We start from the raw sequence: 14131 nt of genomic DNA, 5'->3' as shown, positions 1-14131 counted from the left end.
TTAGCCAGGCTTGAGTTAAATTGGAAATCAGGATAGAGCCTCAGTGAATTTATCAGCTTCAAGCAGCATGTTTCTAGGCAGATAACCTGCAAGTACCTTCCTGATCAGCCCCAGAGTCTTACGGGGGATTCAATAGGTTGTCTGTGTGCTGATGGGAGATATTAAAGTCCTTCAGAAAAAAAATTTAAAACCAACCCAGCTTTGCACCAATCAGTCATTCAGTCCCTATGGTTAATGATCAGCTGGTGGGTTAATAGCCAAACATGAAGTTAAAGGTGATTCAAACTTAAAAACAAAAAAAAAAAGTTAACTGCTCAGTGACTGTAGTCAAGTAATATATTCAGCTATTTTTTGATGGCTACTTTTCTGTCTAGTCTTCCACTGAGGCTGATGAGGGATATTGTAACTCGTCAAGGCAAAAGCACCATAGCAACCAAACCCTAAGCAGTTTGGTGCACAGGACCTGTTTTGCATACCAGGCCTTTGATCTTTAAGTGTATTTAGCATTGCCGGTTTTTTATGAGTATGGTGAAAAGGTGAAAGACATCTCTTATGTAAGTGGGACAATTTATTATAGTCATTTAGCTTTTGAAGGACAAACTGTGCAGAAGAGCTTCAGTCAGGCCTTGAACACAAGAACATTTACACTTGTGTTAAAAGGGAAGAAAACTTCACAAGGGTTTGCAGAATCCAGTCCTTATTGCATCAGAAAAATAAAAAAAATAATCGTGTTTTATTTGTTCATCATTAATTCCTGTTTCTTCAGTTTGCTGACAAAAGAAACATTGATTATTTGAACTACAAAAGCTAGTAAAGGTAGGGCTTTGCCCTCCTGCTTCCTGCCATGGCAACAAGATCAGCTAACTTTGACTGAATAACCCACTATGCCACTAGCTGCTGTGCAGAGTAGAAGGAATTCAGACCGATTTTGAGGGTACCAGCTGAATCTGTCAATCCAGCAGGGAAGGAAAGAGGAATCACTGCAAACCAAATGGGGACTTTTCTAGTGATATTGCGCAGGGGTACTGGGAATGGTGCTGTTTAACATCTTTGTCACTGACGTGGACAGTGGGACAGAGTGCACCCTCAGCAGGTTTGTTAATGACACCAAGCTGTGTGGTGTGGTAAACATACTGGAGGGAAGAGAGGCCATCCAGAGGGACCTCAGCAGGTTTGAGAGGTGGGCCCATGCCAACCACATGAAGTTCAACAAGGTCCTGCACCTGGGCTGGGGCAATCCCAAGCATAAATACAGGTTGGGTGGAGAACAGATTGAGAACAGCCCCAAGGAAAAGGACTTGGGGCTGTTGGTTGATGGGAAACTCAACATGAGCTGGCAGTGTGTGCTTGCAACCCAGAAAGCCACTGGTGTCCTGGGCTGCACCCAAAGTAGTGAGGCCAGCAGGTTGAGGAGGGTGATTCTGTCCCTCTGGTCTGCTGTCATGAGACCCCACCTGGAGTACTGTGTCCAGTTCTGGACTGCCCAACACAAGAAGGACGTGGACCTGTTGGAGAGGTCCAGAGGAGGGCCACAAATATGATCATAAGACTGGAGCACCAGTCATGAAGACAGGCTGAGAGAATTGGAGTTGTTCAGCCTGGAGATGAGAAGGCTCTGGGGAAACCTCACAGCAGCCTTCCAGTACCTAAAGGGGCAACAGCAAAGCTGGGGAGGGGCTTTTTACAGGGTGTGTAGTGACAGGATAAGGGGTAAGGGCTTTAAACTGGAAGAGGGCAGATTTAGGTTGGATATTAGGAATAAATTTTTTTATTGTGAGAGTGGTGAGACTGGAACAGGTCATCCAGGGAAGCTGTGGAAGCTCCATCCCTGGCAGTGTTCAAGGCCAGGTTGGATGGGGCTTGGAGCACCCTGGTCTAGTGGAAGGTGTCCCTGCCCATGTAGGGGAGTTGGAACTAGATGATCTTTAAGGTTCCTTCCAACCCAAACCATTCTATGATTCTATGATATAGATAAGTTATATAACATAGGTAAGAAAAACTGCTGCTCCAAAACACTAAACTGTAAAGGGAAAATGTAATTTATTGCTTCTGTGATCTTTCTCTGACAGGGAGCAATCTGAAATGCAGAACTGACAGCATTCAACAGGATCTAGCTGTACCTTTGACAGCTCTTCAATATATCTTCTTACAGGCTTCTTGGGCAGTGTCTGGCACCCAGCACCCATGTGTGCCTCACCCTTAAGATGAACAATCCCCTGGCTGCAGGCAGTGCCTGGTGCTGGGCAGCTGGCTGCACCTACATGGGGAAGGGACCCAAAAGGTACTCCTAGGAGGACATGCAGCCCTGTGGTTTCCAGGCTGCCCTTTAGATCCACACTGGTGACCCACATGGCAAGAGGAGGTGGTCAGTGAAGTGAATGGAGAGAAGGTGAATCAAACAGGGTCATCTACTTCAATGCATGCAAACCAATAATACGGTGAGGGAGCAAAAGACATATCACAGCCTTTGTCTGGTTTCCTTTGTCAACAGCGAAAATCATCCTGGAGCTACTGCATGTTACAGTCCTTGTTTTTCAAATGTATACTTGGAAGAGAAGCTGACAGGAAACACCAGCACACTCCAGCTGCCTAGAAATCAAACTAGCTGCCCCTAACCACTCCTGAGAGCCCTGGGGGTCTCAACTTGCTGGAGATGCCACAGTCCTGGAGGCAACTGCAATATGCAACTGTCTGTACCATTAGATAGTTTGTCCTACCATCTGTATTGAACTCTCTGTGTTGCAATTTGAGCTTATTATCTCTTGCATTATTTACTTCCACATGCTGTAAGAAACAGATTATTCCCTTTCTCTTCAATGTGGCAAAGCTGACTTGTGTTCAACTCCCTGTTGTCCATACAGCCCTTTCCTGCTGGCAGCACATCTCTCCTCCTCCTCACTGCTGGTCAGTGAGCCAGAAAGGAGCAATTTACCCCACAACAACCTAGGAAGAACACTATTTGCAGCTTTCCTTTTGTGTTCCTTTGGTTTTATTCAGTGCAGTCTTCCCATGCTTAACCACCTCCTGGATTTGCCTTTAGTTCTGAGCCCTTTTCAAGCTCTTATTCCTGTCCCTGAGCTTTATTTCCCAGGGCCATCCAAAACACATTCCTGTTTTCTCTGCATTCACTTTGCTCTTCTGCTTCCCTTTCACAAAAGGCAGCTCCCAAATCCACGGGGACTACACCATGCACACACACATGCAACCAGCTCCACATTAACCAAGACCTCAGAAAGCCCAAAGCATGAGAAAAAAACCCAAACCAACAACAAAAAAAACCACACCAAGAAAAACCTACAGCTAAACAAAAAAAACCCAAACCAACAACAACAAAAAAAAACACACCAAGAAAAACCTACAGCTAAATAGAGACACTTTACCCCTCACATTTTCTTGTTAATTGTTGCCCTGGACATTTTTGTTTTATCAGATGGAGAATGACACTGGAGACCTTGCTAATTTGTGCCTCTTGTCAATGGCCCTTTGTTTTCTTGCAGTTTTGGTTTTCTCTTTCCTTGCTTTTTGCCCAACTCTATAATGATTTATTCGTTCCCTTTGGTAAACTGGCCAGTCAAATAATTATATTCCTGCAAGGCAGGCCTGTCTTAAACCTGGACATATTACTACTTGTCATAGCAGCAGCATCTGCTGGGCTGGCAGGGATGCAGGGCAGCCAGCGCTCCCCCTGCGAGGCACCGCACAGAACAATCATGCTACTCAGCTCTGGAGAGACCAGGACAAAAGAGATTAAACCCCCGATGTGAGAGCATCTTTTTCTTATAAAACAAGATGAAACGCTTGGGACTCTTCCCTCGCAGGTGTTTTATTGCCCTTGCTAACGGCAGGCTCTGTGTCTATGCCTGTGTAGGCAAGCAGCGAGGTACCATCAGACTAATAAAGCAGGCGAGGGCAAGGCTCAGGCACAGGCAGGTGCCTGTAGAACTCAATGGTTGGCAGTGTCCTTGCATGAGTTTGTCCCAGACCAAGTGGATATTTCTGCATCAGATGTCCAGGCATGTTTTGGCAGCTGGGGTGGGCTGGGGATAGTTCCCAGCAGGCAGTTTGGGCACAGCTCTTCTGCTCCAGGGGGACAAGAGCTCGTCCCTCTGGAGATGGCTGGGCATGCTGTTGGGGGATGGTAGGGATGCTGAGCCACTCAGGATTGCACAGGGTGAGACAGAGCCACTCTGAGCTCTGTGGTTGAGCTAAAACCCAGTCTCGTGAGGCTGGGAGGCTTAAAGCACATGCTGGGCAAGTCTGATCCTGAGAACAGGGTCAGGCTTGCACTTAACTTGACCCTTAGGGACTTGTAAAGCCAGGGAAGGGATCTGGCTCCTCCAACCCCACACACTTTGCCTTACTGAGACTTACAAAGCCTAGGGGCCTTGCAAAGCCCACATGTCAAATCCATACAGATAGTTTGTGCAGAGGAAATTGGTGAGGTCAGGAAGAACAGAGGGTGCTCAACACTTTCAACCACATTGCCTGAAGTTCCTCTGCTGAGAAAAACAGAAAGCAATCCAGCATCATTAATTTTCATATTCATTTTCTCCATGCCTGTGTTAACAGTGAGATGAACAGTCTTTTAGCACTCCTGGGTCATTAGTCTTTGCTCTTGGATCATGCCCATCACCATGGTATCAGGGACTGCGAATACAGAGAATCCATGATCATTAATTAAGGCATTATATGAAAATGCATGGTTTTATCTATAATCCTATTTTGATATTTCTTTTAATAAGCAGCAATATGATTATTTTGATGCCTGAAAAGTCACAACCAGACCTTTTGACAGAGAACTTTCAGGTTTCCAGGGCCAGATCCCAATTATATGTTTAACATCCCTGCAGAGCCCTGTGCAGCTGGGGTGGGGATTTGGGGCAGGAGGAGGGAGGTGACAGGAACCACAGCTCCCTGCTGGCAGTGTGGCGGGTGGCCCTGCCCCAGGCCACCCACCTGCAACAAGCCCACCCCTGCCCATTACCCAGAGACCAGCTTTGCTCCAGTCAGTGGCTAGTGCCCAGCTCCTCAGGGCAGGGATGGATTCAGGGGCCATATGGATCCAGGCTGTGAGGCTTCAGCTGTATCTATCCCAGCCTTTTGCTCTTCCTGGCTTGCCTCTCACTGATAACTGCATGCCTCCTGCATGGTGGGAATATTTGCACCTTTCCTTGCTCCAGGGCTCTGGCAGCAGGGGTGCAGTGAGGGCCCATTGATCACACAGACTGGGGTTGCAAAAGCACACTCCACTGAGAAGGTGAAACCTGCTCACAGCCTTTCCCTGATTAATACTCTCCTTGCTGAGTCTTCTCCTTGCTTCGTACCTTGCTGGTAAAAAAATATGTTTTTCTTGCATTATCAAAACAGTTTAAAAGCAAAAAGAAAACTCAGCAAAATGAAAACCAGCACCACCAGCAGCAGCAAAAACAAACAAATAAACAAAAAATCCACACAAGAAATCTGGGCCTCATCCACTCTTCTTTTAATTAGCCTCAAAGAGAACAATAAAACCAGAAAGCAAAGCAAAAGCCGACAGAGGTAATTGGGGCGGGCTGCTGGAAAAGCAGGAGCTGTGGGAAGTGAGGAGCCAGCTGCAGAAAGCATCACCTTGAAGAGAGCCCCAGATTGCTGAGGTCTGCCTCTCCCCTGAGCCCTGTTTCATAGCAAATCAGAGTAGATGGGTAATTATTGCAGCTGTGTTTTGGGCTGATTTAAGAGGTTATACTTTCCCGGCTGCCTTTGGAGTGCCACAGCAGCAGCAGGCAGCTTTCCTGCCAGCACAGCCTGGCTACCTGGCTACACCCACCCAAACAAGAAACCACCAGCCTTCTGGAAGAACTCGTCAGTGATTTTTGCCTGTTTCTTTTTAATGACAAATTTCTGAGGAAAACAGTGGTATTTTAAAACCTGCACATACAGCCAAAAAAGCTTGTGGACTTTTCCCTCCTTCTCTCCAGCAAGTACTTTGCTGCCTCTTTTACAATGCCATTTCCATTGACGTAAAGCAAAGATAAGAAATGTTTGCTCGTGCTGCCTTGCTCAGCTTTCCATGTGGCTTCTGGCTGATTTGCCATGTGCCCCTCCTGAGGTCTCAATCCACTTTCAGCTGAAAGCGTCCGGGTCCTTGCTTGGCTTATCATGCCAACACAGCTGGCAACCTATTAATCTCTTGCTCCCGATGTCTTTACTTCAGTGGGAGAGCTCTGGTCCCTGTTAGTGGTTTGTATGTACAGCTAACAGAGACTGATGCTCAAAGCCCCTAAGTTACTTTTCCTTGAAAGCCCCTCTCCTGAACCACTGGAGCAAGGGGAGGTTCAGCATTTCCATCCTTCTTGCTCTGGTTCTTTCTTTCAAAGCCATAAAGCAGCAGGAGAAGCAGGTTCAAAGCCAGGCTCACATTATCTACCAGTAATGCTTTGCCCTTGTGTACGTATTTAATCTGAGGACTTCAAGACACCTAAAAAGTATGTTCTCATACACTGATAAACTGAGGCTCAGTTTTCATGGAACATAAGTTTTTATGTAGAACTATGTTTTTAGGCACATGCATTCTGCCTGCTCCCTCCCCAGCTAAGAGAAGACACTAGTCTGACAAGGTTATCCAGCAAAATAGCCCTTGGAATCTTACTCTGTTCAGAAAACTCTTTTTAACCAGGCTGGTGAAACACTGTTACATGAAAATAAACAACTCTAGAAGGGTTTGTCTTGTAGAGCTGTCTTGGTAGTACTATTATGGCAACTCTTTCTTTCCAAATCCAGCTAAATCCTCAGGCAGAAGGTTTGTGAATAGGAAAGCTGCAAGTAGAATGGCAGTTTCCTGAGCCCAGCCCAGTATGCTAGCCAGGCAACACTCCGGCTGCTAACAAAATAGTTAGCTAAGGACTCACAGGTAGAGGCAGGATGCTTGAAAGGGAAAAATAACTTGTGTTGTGGAAGGCTTCTAAGTCTGTTTATATATACCTATTATAGCTGAAAAGTTCTGCTTTTTGAACAGGAAACTGAAGTTTTTCATCCTGACCCTAAAAAAGAAGATACAGATAATGCCTGGCTAACTGCCTTCCAGTATCCTAAACCTGCTTTCAGTTCCCCTCCCAAGGCAGATTTCTGGTGGGGTGAAGCACAGTGTGCTGAGAAGCCCCTGCTCTTGCCCAGCTGTGGCTGCCAGTGCCAGGGAGGTGAGCTGGCTGGCTAAGCTGGGGATCAGGGAGGCACCTGGGAGCTTCCACGTACAAACAATAGAGCCAGGACAGTACGGATTCAGAGAGCAGTGTTTGCTCTGCACCAAGTGAATCACGTTCTTTGCTTTCCTGCCTTTGTGTTAACAGGCAGCACAGAAAAGTTGTGGTTTTCCCCCCTCCGCTGAGCTGCCCTGGAGGCAGCTGTGGATGCTGCCCTGTGATGCCTGCCCTTGAAGACAGGCAGCTATCAGGGAAGCACAGCCTGCTCATTTTCAACAAAACTGACACTTACGCTGGCTTGTTCCAAGCCTTTTAATCCCTACCAAGAAGATCTTAGCAACTGCTTTCAGAAAAGATGTTTAAATGTGGAAAAGGAAAAGGCTTTTCAGCAATGGCCAGGAGATTCTTCCAAGTTTGATACCAAGAGGAAGCTGCTGGCTCCAAAAGAGATAACATTAGGGCCAATTGTTGTTTTTCAGGCTTTGAGAGTAACAAACTAAAAATGCATGGGCCAAACTGTGCATGGAGGCAGGTCAGCACAGATCCATTGGCTGGGACAAGCTTCACTGGGGAGGGTGCGTGCAGAAGCAAGCACAGAAGTGTCCATGCAGAGCAGGCAGGTCTCTCTGACCCTCTCACTTCCCAGCACCATTGACAGAAGTTAGGTTTCCCATTAGGAAGCTGCTTTCACCCCTCATGAAATGCGGGCTCACGCAAAGATAGGTATGGGTATGACCCAGTGAGAGGTGCCCCTGGGGACATACCACAGCAGTGGGGAGGTGGTGGAACTCTCCAGGAAGTAAGCTCATCTCTCTTCACCCTGGCTAGTGACCATTTCAGCCTGATCTTTACAAGCACCATACTTTACAAGCACCATAAGATATTGCTCAGTATTATGAGGCTGTTCAGCATCCTTGTTCTCTGTGCCTAGGGAAGACACAGACTGTCCATTTTTTCATTTGGATTTCAGACATACAAAATTTGCATTTTTCTACCTGCCTCACGGCTGCCTCCCTCTGTACTCACAACTCTGCCCCACCAGCCTGGGCTCTGGTTTCCTTTTCCCAGTCCTCCAGACAGGTCTGATCACATTATCTTCTACCACAACTCATTTTCAAACTGAGACCTTTTTCTTAAATATATCCCTGCATTTATTTTATCAATATGTAAAAGTGACAGCATTTCTAGGTCTTGCCACTGAAGATTCCCTGGTCCTGACACAAGCTCTGCATCTTCCACTGTGCAGCTCAACTCTTCTTGGCACCTCCCAGCTCTCCTTCTGCAGGCCTGGGAGATTAGGCTCTTTACATCTGTTGTACCACCAGGGTGGATATTTTGGGAAGGAAACTTCAGGTCTGGCAGGCTGCTCTGGAACTTGGCTGCCTTTTGAAGCAGTCCAGAAATTCTGGCAAAGTGACGGGTTAGGTATGGTGTGCAGGTGAGGTGCACAGAGGGGGATGAGGAATTTTGGTGCACATGGACTGCTGGGGTTCAACCCCATTCAAATAGACTCTGGGTGTCTAATTAGTATAAAAACAAAACAGATGCCTGGTATAACACTAAGGGGCAACCCAATAAAGGTGTTTTAGCTTGGCTAGAAGAGAACATACCTGCTGTACAGAAAATACCTCAGCAATACAGACAACTTCAGGAACACAGATAACAACACTGAAGACTAAGGTAGGAGTGTACACAGGTGGATTGCAGTCTAGGCTTGGGCAAGAAGGCCAAGGAGATCTACCTGTGGGGTCTTTTGAAGATGCAGGTCACCTCATTTCAAGCATGGGTGAAGGGTGAAGAGAATGCTCACAACAGGGCTGGAGCAGGAACCAGCAGAGGCATCCAGAAGGGTTTCCTTCCAGGAATGCCACAAATTATGGGAAGGCTGTGGCAGACGGTTAACCACTAGTCTGTCCTGACAGGGAGGGGGTTGAGTAGTAGGAAGCAAAGTTTTTACCAGCTGCTGGAAAAAGCCCCTAGAAATCAGGAGTGTGGTGGACTAGGATTTGGACAGTTGCTTTGGGAGTCTGCCTCGGGAACTGGTGGGTTTTGTGACAGCTAAGAAAAGCTAGTAAGGGGATTCACATATGGGCTGATAAGCAGTGTGGCAAACAGAATCTACACTGTAGATACCAAGCCTATTTTGAGTGCTGGCTGCTCTGTCCCTGCCTCCTCAGAGACAAATGCCCAAACTGAGCTGTCGTTTCTCTGCTCAGTCTCTGCCTCTCTGACCAGCCCCACCAGTGTGTAGCACATTGCCCAAGCATCTTTTATTCTCCTCAGGTTTAGTGCTTGGATTTACCTTGCTCTCTCCAGACTTGTATTTGTAAACTGGTGCACCTGAGGCATAAACAACACGGCAGGTTATAACACTCAGTGAGCAGGAGAGCCATGAAATGCAGTATGCTAAAGAGCAGGGGCAGTTCCTTCATTCAGATGTTTGGCAAAACTGGTACCTTTGTTATTTTTCTTACCAAGACATTACTCTACCACTACCGAGATCTAACCCAGTTTGTCCCCAGCACTGTCGAGTCCTAGTGGGACCATTGCTTAGTCCCTGCTCAGACCCAGTGGGGAGAGCCCTGTGAAGAGTGGCTGGGCCAGACAAAGCTCTCACCTGTGGTGCACCCAGAAGGTGTGGGGCAGCCCCAGGGCAATGAGGGGCTTCAGGACAAGCAGGCAAATTGGTGACGGTCACGCAAAGTATAGGACATGCAGCGCTTTCCAGCAGCTATGACCCTAAATCAGTTGAAAAGGATTTTGAAAGGGAGATAAAGGGCTGATCTCCCACTGTGGTTCCCCTGCAGAGGCACTGCAGATAGGAGGTTAGGGTTAATTTGTTTTCTGAATTGGGAGGCTTGAAGCAATTGTGCTTTGTTTTGTTGCCGGATTTTTTCAAGGTTTATCACAACAATCCTTTTTGCCTGTGAATTTCTGGTAGCATCTTCTAAATTAGAACTTAGCTGGAGGGGTGGGAAGACTTTATTGTGTCAATAATGTGTGCTGTTTACTGATTCCTTTCCCCAAGCAGTGAAAACTTCCCTGAGATCAATAACTTGGGTGAGGAAAACGTTCTATAAAAGAAGCCCTGGTGATATATATATATATTTTAAATTTTTATTTTATTTTTCATTATAAATAAAATATGTAAAAAAGCAGAAATATCTTGTACTTCTTTAGCCCTTTTTCCTTCTAGTTCTCAAAGGACAGCCTCAAAAGCACTTCTCTCAAGTCCAAGCAGGTCTGAGCTATCCTTTATACAAGCTTCCTTTTCTTTTCCAGGTTGTTGCCCTCTCTTGCTCTCTCATACTTCCCCTTTTTTCTTTCCACCTCCCCTTCCACCAGTCAGCTCAGACACATCACCATGATTCTGGTCTTTGGAAAATGAAGGGATGCATCACAGAATTTTTTTGTTTTTTTGTTCCAGACTTTGGGGTTGCTTTTCTTGACAAAGAACAGGATCTTGGTGACAGCCCTGCAGAGCAGGCTGTGCCCTTCCCTTCAACAAGCAGCAGTGCATCACGTCATGCTCAGAGCGCGCCACCTCACTCCCTCGCCACTCTCCGTGTCAGGCTTTTCAAGTTCCTACAAGAAAAAATAAAAGAAAGCTTTCATTCTACAAGGCCAGCATCCAGCTCATACTTTTTATATCGCAGGGAAAATGATAAGCCAGGATATAACAATGACTTACTTCACGTCTTGATAAAATTATTTCCTCCCTCTGTCATTTTTCTCAAAGAATAATATTTGACTAACACGAGCACGTAAGATAGAGCAAGAGCTTTTCTGTGAACTGGCTGATAATGCGCCAAATTCAGCCCTAAGACAGACAACTGTCACCCTGTTGACCTATGCAGAGTTAAGCCTGTTTATCCCCCAGCTCAGAGCTCTGAAGACAATTGGGTTCAAACCTGCAAGATGTGTGCGTGCGATAGGGCTGAGTCCGAAAGCTTGGGAGACAGCAGCTCTCTGCTACAGCATCCCTCCATCAGTGCCCCCTCAGCCCATCACCAGCACGGCTGCCTGGGAGCTGCTCTGACTTGCTGCTGTGGTGCAAACAGCCCCCCACCCCCCCACCCCCTCGCAAAACAACTGGTTAGCTCATCCTCTCACACAAAAGGCTACTGTATTTGGTAGGGTACATTACAGTATAGGGCAACCATGCAGCTCTGAAGCCACTCATGCCCCACTGCCTGAGCACAGAAACAATGCAGACTCTTATAGCTATCTCACTGGAGCCTCCTTAGCTCAATGCCTTGACTGTATTTGTCTGCCAAAGGTGTTTAAAAATGTGCACGTGGCATTTTTCACTTGCAGCATGTGCATGAAGAGCTTTCTCATGTCATCTTTCTACACCATTCAAACATTCAGTGTGTATCACCCACTCTCTCATCTCCCACCCACAGAAGTTTTCCTTGTGGTTTCTCTTCATGAGTTCTCACAGCATTTACCCAGGCTCATCACAGCATTTATACAGGCCACGGATTTGTAATTTGTTACTGCAGGTAAGAGGTGACATTACTCAGGCATCCTTGTGCCCTCAGTTGGGTCATATTCCATCCAGATCACAGTATGTCTGCTCACCTTTAGCTGGCCCATTGTCCAAAACGGACAGAAATTCATCTGCTGTCATGACTTCACCATGCTGTGACACTGCCCAAGATGGCCAGAGTTGACCAGCATGTGGTACTTACCCTATTTACTGTCTGCGTGTTTGCCATATGCTGACTTCCAGCATCACATGGAGCAGGGAGCAAGCCCATCAGATGTAACAGCATCTAGCCCCCATGTTCCATGCAGTTCTTCAGGAATGACTGAAGATGTCATTCCTCATCTTGCATAGATCCTGTCTGCCTTTAAAGCTTCACTGAAGTGATTTGTTTTCACTTCAGAAGAAGGGATCCAAGACTCTGCCATTCACTCATTTTCCTTTTGGCTCAGTTGAAGGAAAACATGGATCTATAACAATTTTTGGTGCTGGGATTGGTACATTATTTTGGTCAGGGATGTGATTTGCCACATGTACCACTCCTACACCAAGCCATGCTGTTCACTGTTGAAACATCATTGGTGCACAAGGTGTTACCACACTACAGGCAGCTCCGAGCTCCCTCAACTATTGCAGCAGAGAAGCCACACAAAGGCTCTCACCCTTTCAGTGAAACATCTGCTGGGCTGAAGTGACCCAATACTGAGTTTAAAAAATGCCATGACTTTGCAGCCAGGTGGCTGTGGAGCTTTAGGGCTCTACTAAGGGAGCAACCCCAGGAACAAGCGTGGGGACAGGCTGCCACGATGGTAACCTTTAAAACAGTTGCAGCTGTTTGCAAAGAGAGCCTGCACCTACACACGTAATGTTTTTCCCTTTCCTAACAAGAATAAGCCATATTAGCATTATCCTGCCACAACTGTATCCATACCCCAGGGAGTTAGCTGCAACAGTATTGTTAAAGCAATACAGCTTTTGTAGGTAGACAGGCTATAATTACACCAAATTAAAATAGAATGCTTGTGTTTTAACCTAGGCATCCTCATAAGGACTTGCACCAAAATAACCAAAGGTATGAATTAAGCTGTTTCTGTTACTTCAGGACATGCCTCAGCACAGGAAGGCTCCCACTCCAGTCCTTCTGGCCGTCGACCCTGGCAAAGCTCAGCTTCCCGGGTGATCTCTTCTCAGGCTTCCTCACAGGAGGATCAATATATGAAAGTACTGACCAGGAAATGCTTCTTGGTTGTTGCCGGGTGTCCTGTGATGTCTCTCTGGCACCAACTCCAGTACGTGGCAGCACCATCCTTGCTCATTTAGGGGAAGGTAATTCTGCAGGACTGCAGAGCCCTACAGGACAGGACAGTGGCCCTGATGGGTCTTAAGCATGAGCCCCTCTGCTCTCCGGGCTGCTGCTCCACCCCTGCCCAGCTGTGCTCCCTACAGGGAGGAGGTGGGAGCTGCCACACTGGAGCAGGGCTACAAGGAGTCGTTTCTTCCCCACCCCTCCAACTGCACACACAGGGCATCCAACCTGGGGTCTTCCCTGCTGCCTTCAGTCAGGGAGGACTTTGGCTCCAGCCCTGCTTTGGAGTGCCTAGAGTGTTGCCCAAGAGCACAAGTGCCACGAGTCCATGGAGAGCCACAGTGGCTGTTCCCATGGAAGAGGCCAGGGCACACAAGAAAGCAAGATGAACTGCAACGAGTGCTTGTTTCCATGAGACATGAGCCTTGGCCAGGCCCTCTGTGGCCAGGCCACACCGCTCCAGGGTTTTCCAGAAGTAGGAAGACAACGGCCCCATAGGCCTGACATTTTCAGCTCCTCCAGTGAGCAAGGGACAAACAGTGAGGAATGATGGGCAGCTGCAACACGCACTGCAGTATGAAACCAACTGCAGCATGTGGGTTCCCACTTCAGTGAGGGAGACAAGGAAAAAGCACTCCAGGTCGTACTGGAAACTCTAGTGATGATGCAAATGGTATCACGAAATCCTGATGTCATTTAAGCTACCTATATTTTCCATCTGCAAAACGAGGATACCGATGTCTGCATGCCCAGTTCTCCTGGCGGCACAGCTCGTGTCTGCACAGCGCTGTTAGTGTCCCCAGCAGAAATGCGTTCATAACGCTCCCAATTTAGGGCAGACAGTTTCCAGCAGCCTTTCACTTTCTGTGCTCAGCCGCTTAACTTGCGGCCGACCAAAACGTCGCTCCCCTTGTTCCCCCGGCACACGGCCCAGTTTATCCCTCCCCGGGTTGCAGGCGGGAGCTCACGCAGCGCCCGCGGGCCCGCAGCGACCACACCGGGAGCGCACATCGAACCGGAGCGCTCTCCCGCCCCGGTAAACCGCACTCGATCCGGGGGCGGCGAGGGGCTTCCCTGCTCCCGGGGCCCTCCGCGCAGGCAGCCCAACCCGCCGCCCGAGGTGCCCCGCGATGCTGCGGGCCCGGCTGCGGAGGCTCC

General features: G+C 47.7%; 1 protein-coding gene across 1 annotated transcript in view; it reads left to right on the top strand.

Annotated features, from left to right (window-relative positions):
* The first annotated feature begins 1031 nt into the window (after positions 1-1031).
* Positions 1032-14131, top strand: part of RHOU (ras homolog family member U) — an 18389-nt gene continuing 5289 nt past the window's right edge. The window contains exon 1 of the mRNA XM_010004547.1: positions 1032-1093. Within this exon, the coding sequence (XP_010002849.1) occupies positions 1032-1093 (62 nt within the window). The remainder of the gene's footprint in view (positions 1094-14131) is intronic.

Source organism: Chaetura pelagica, unplaced genomic scaffold (assembly GCF_000747805.2).
Source record: "Chaetura pelagica isolate M959 unplaced genomic scaffold, ChaPel_1.0 scaffold9, whole genome shotgun sequence".
In the NCBI taxonomy this organism is placed as follows: Eukaryota; Metazoa; Chordata; class Aves; order Apodiformes; family Apodidae; genus Chaetura; species Chaetura pelagica.
The sequence above is the reverse complement of the archived record's forward strand: the minus strand, read 5'-3'. Positions and strand labels throughout refer to the sequence as shown.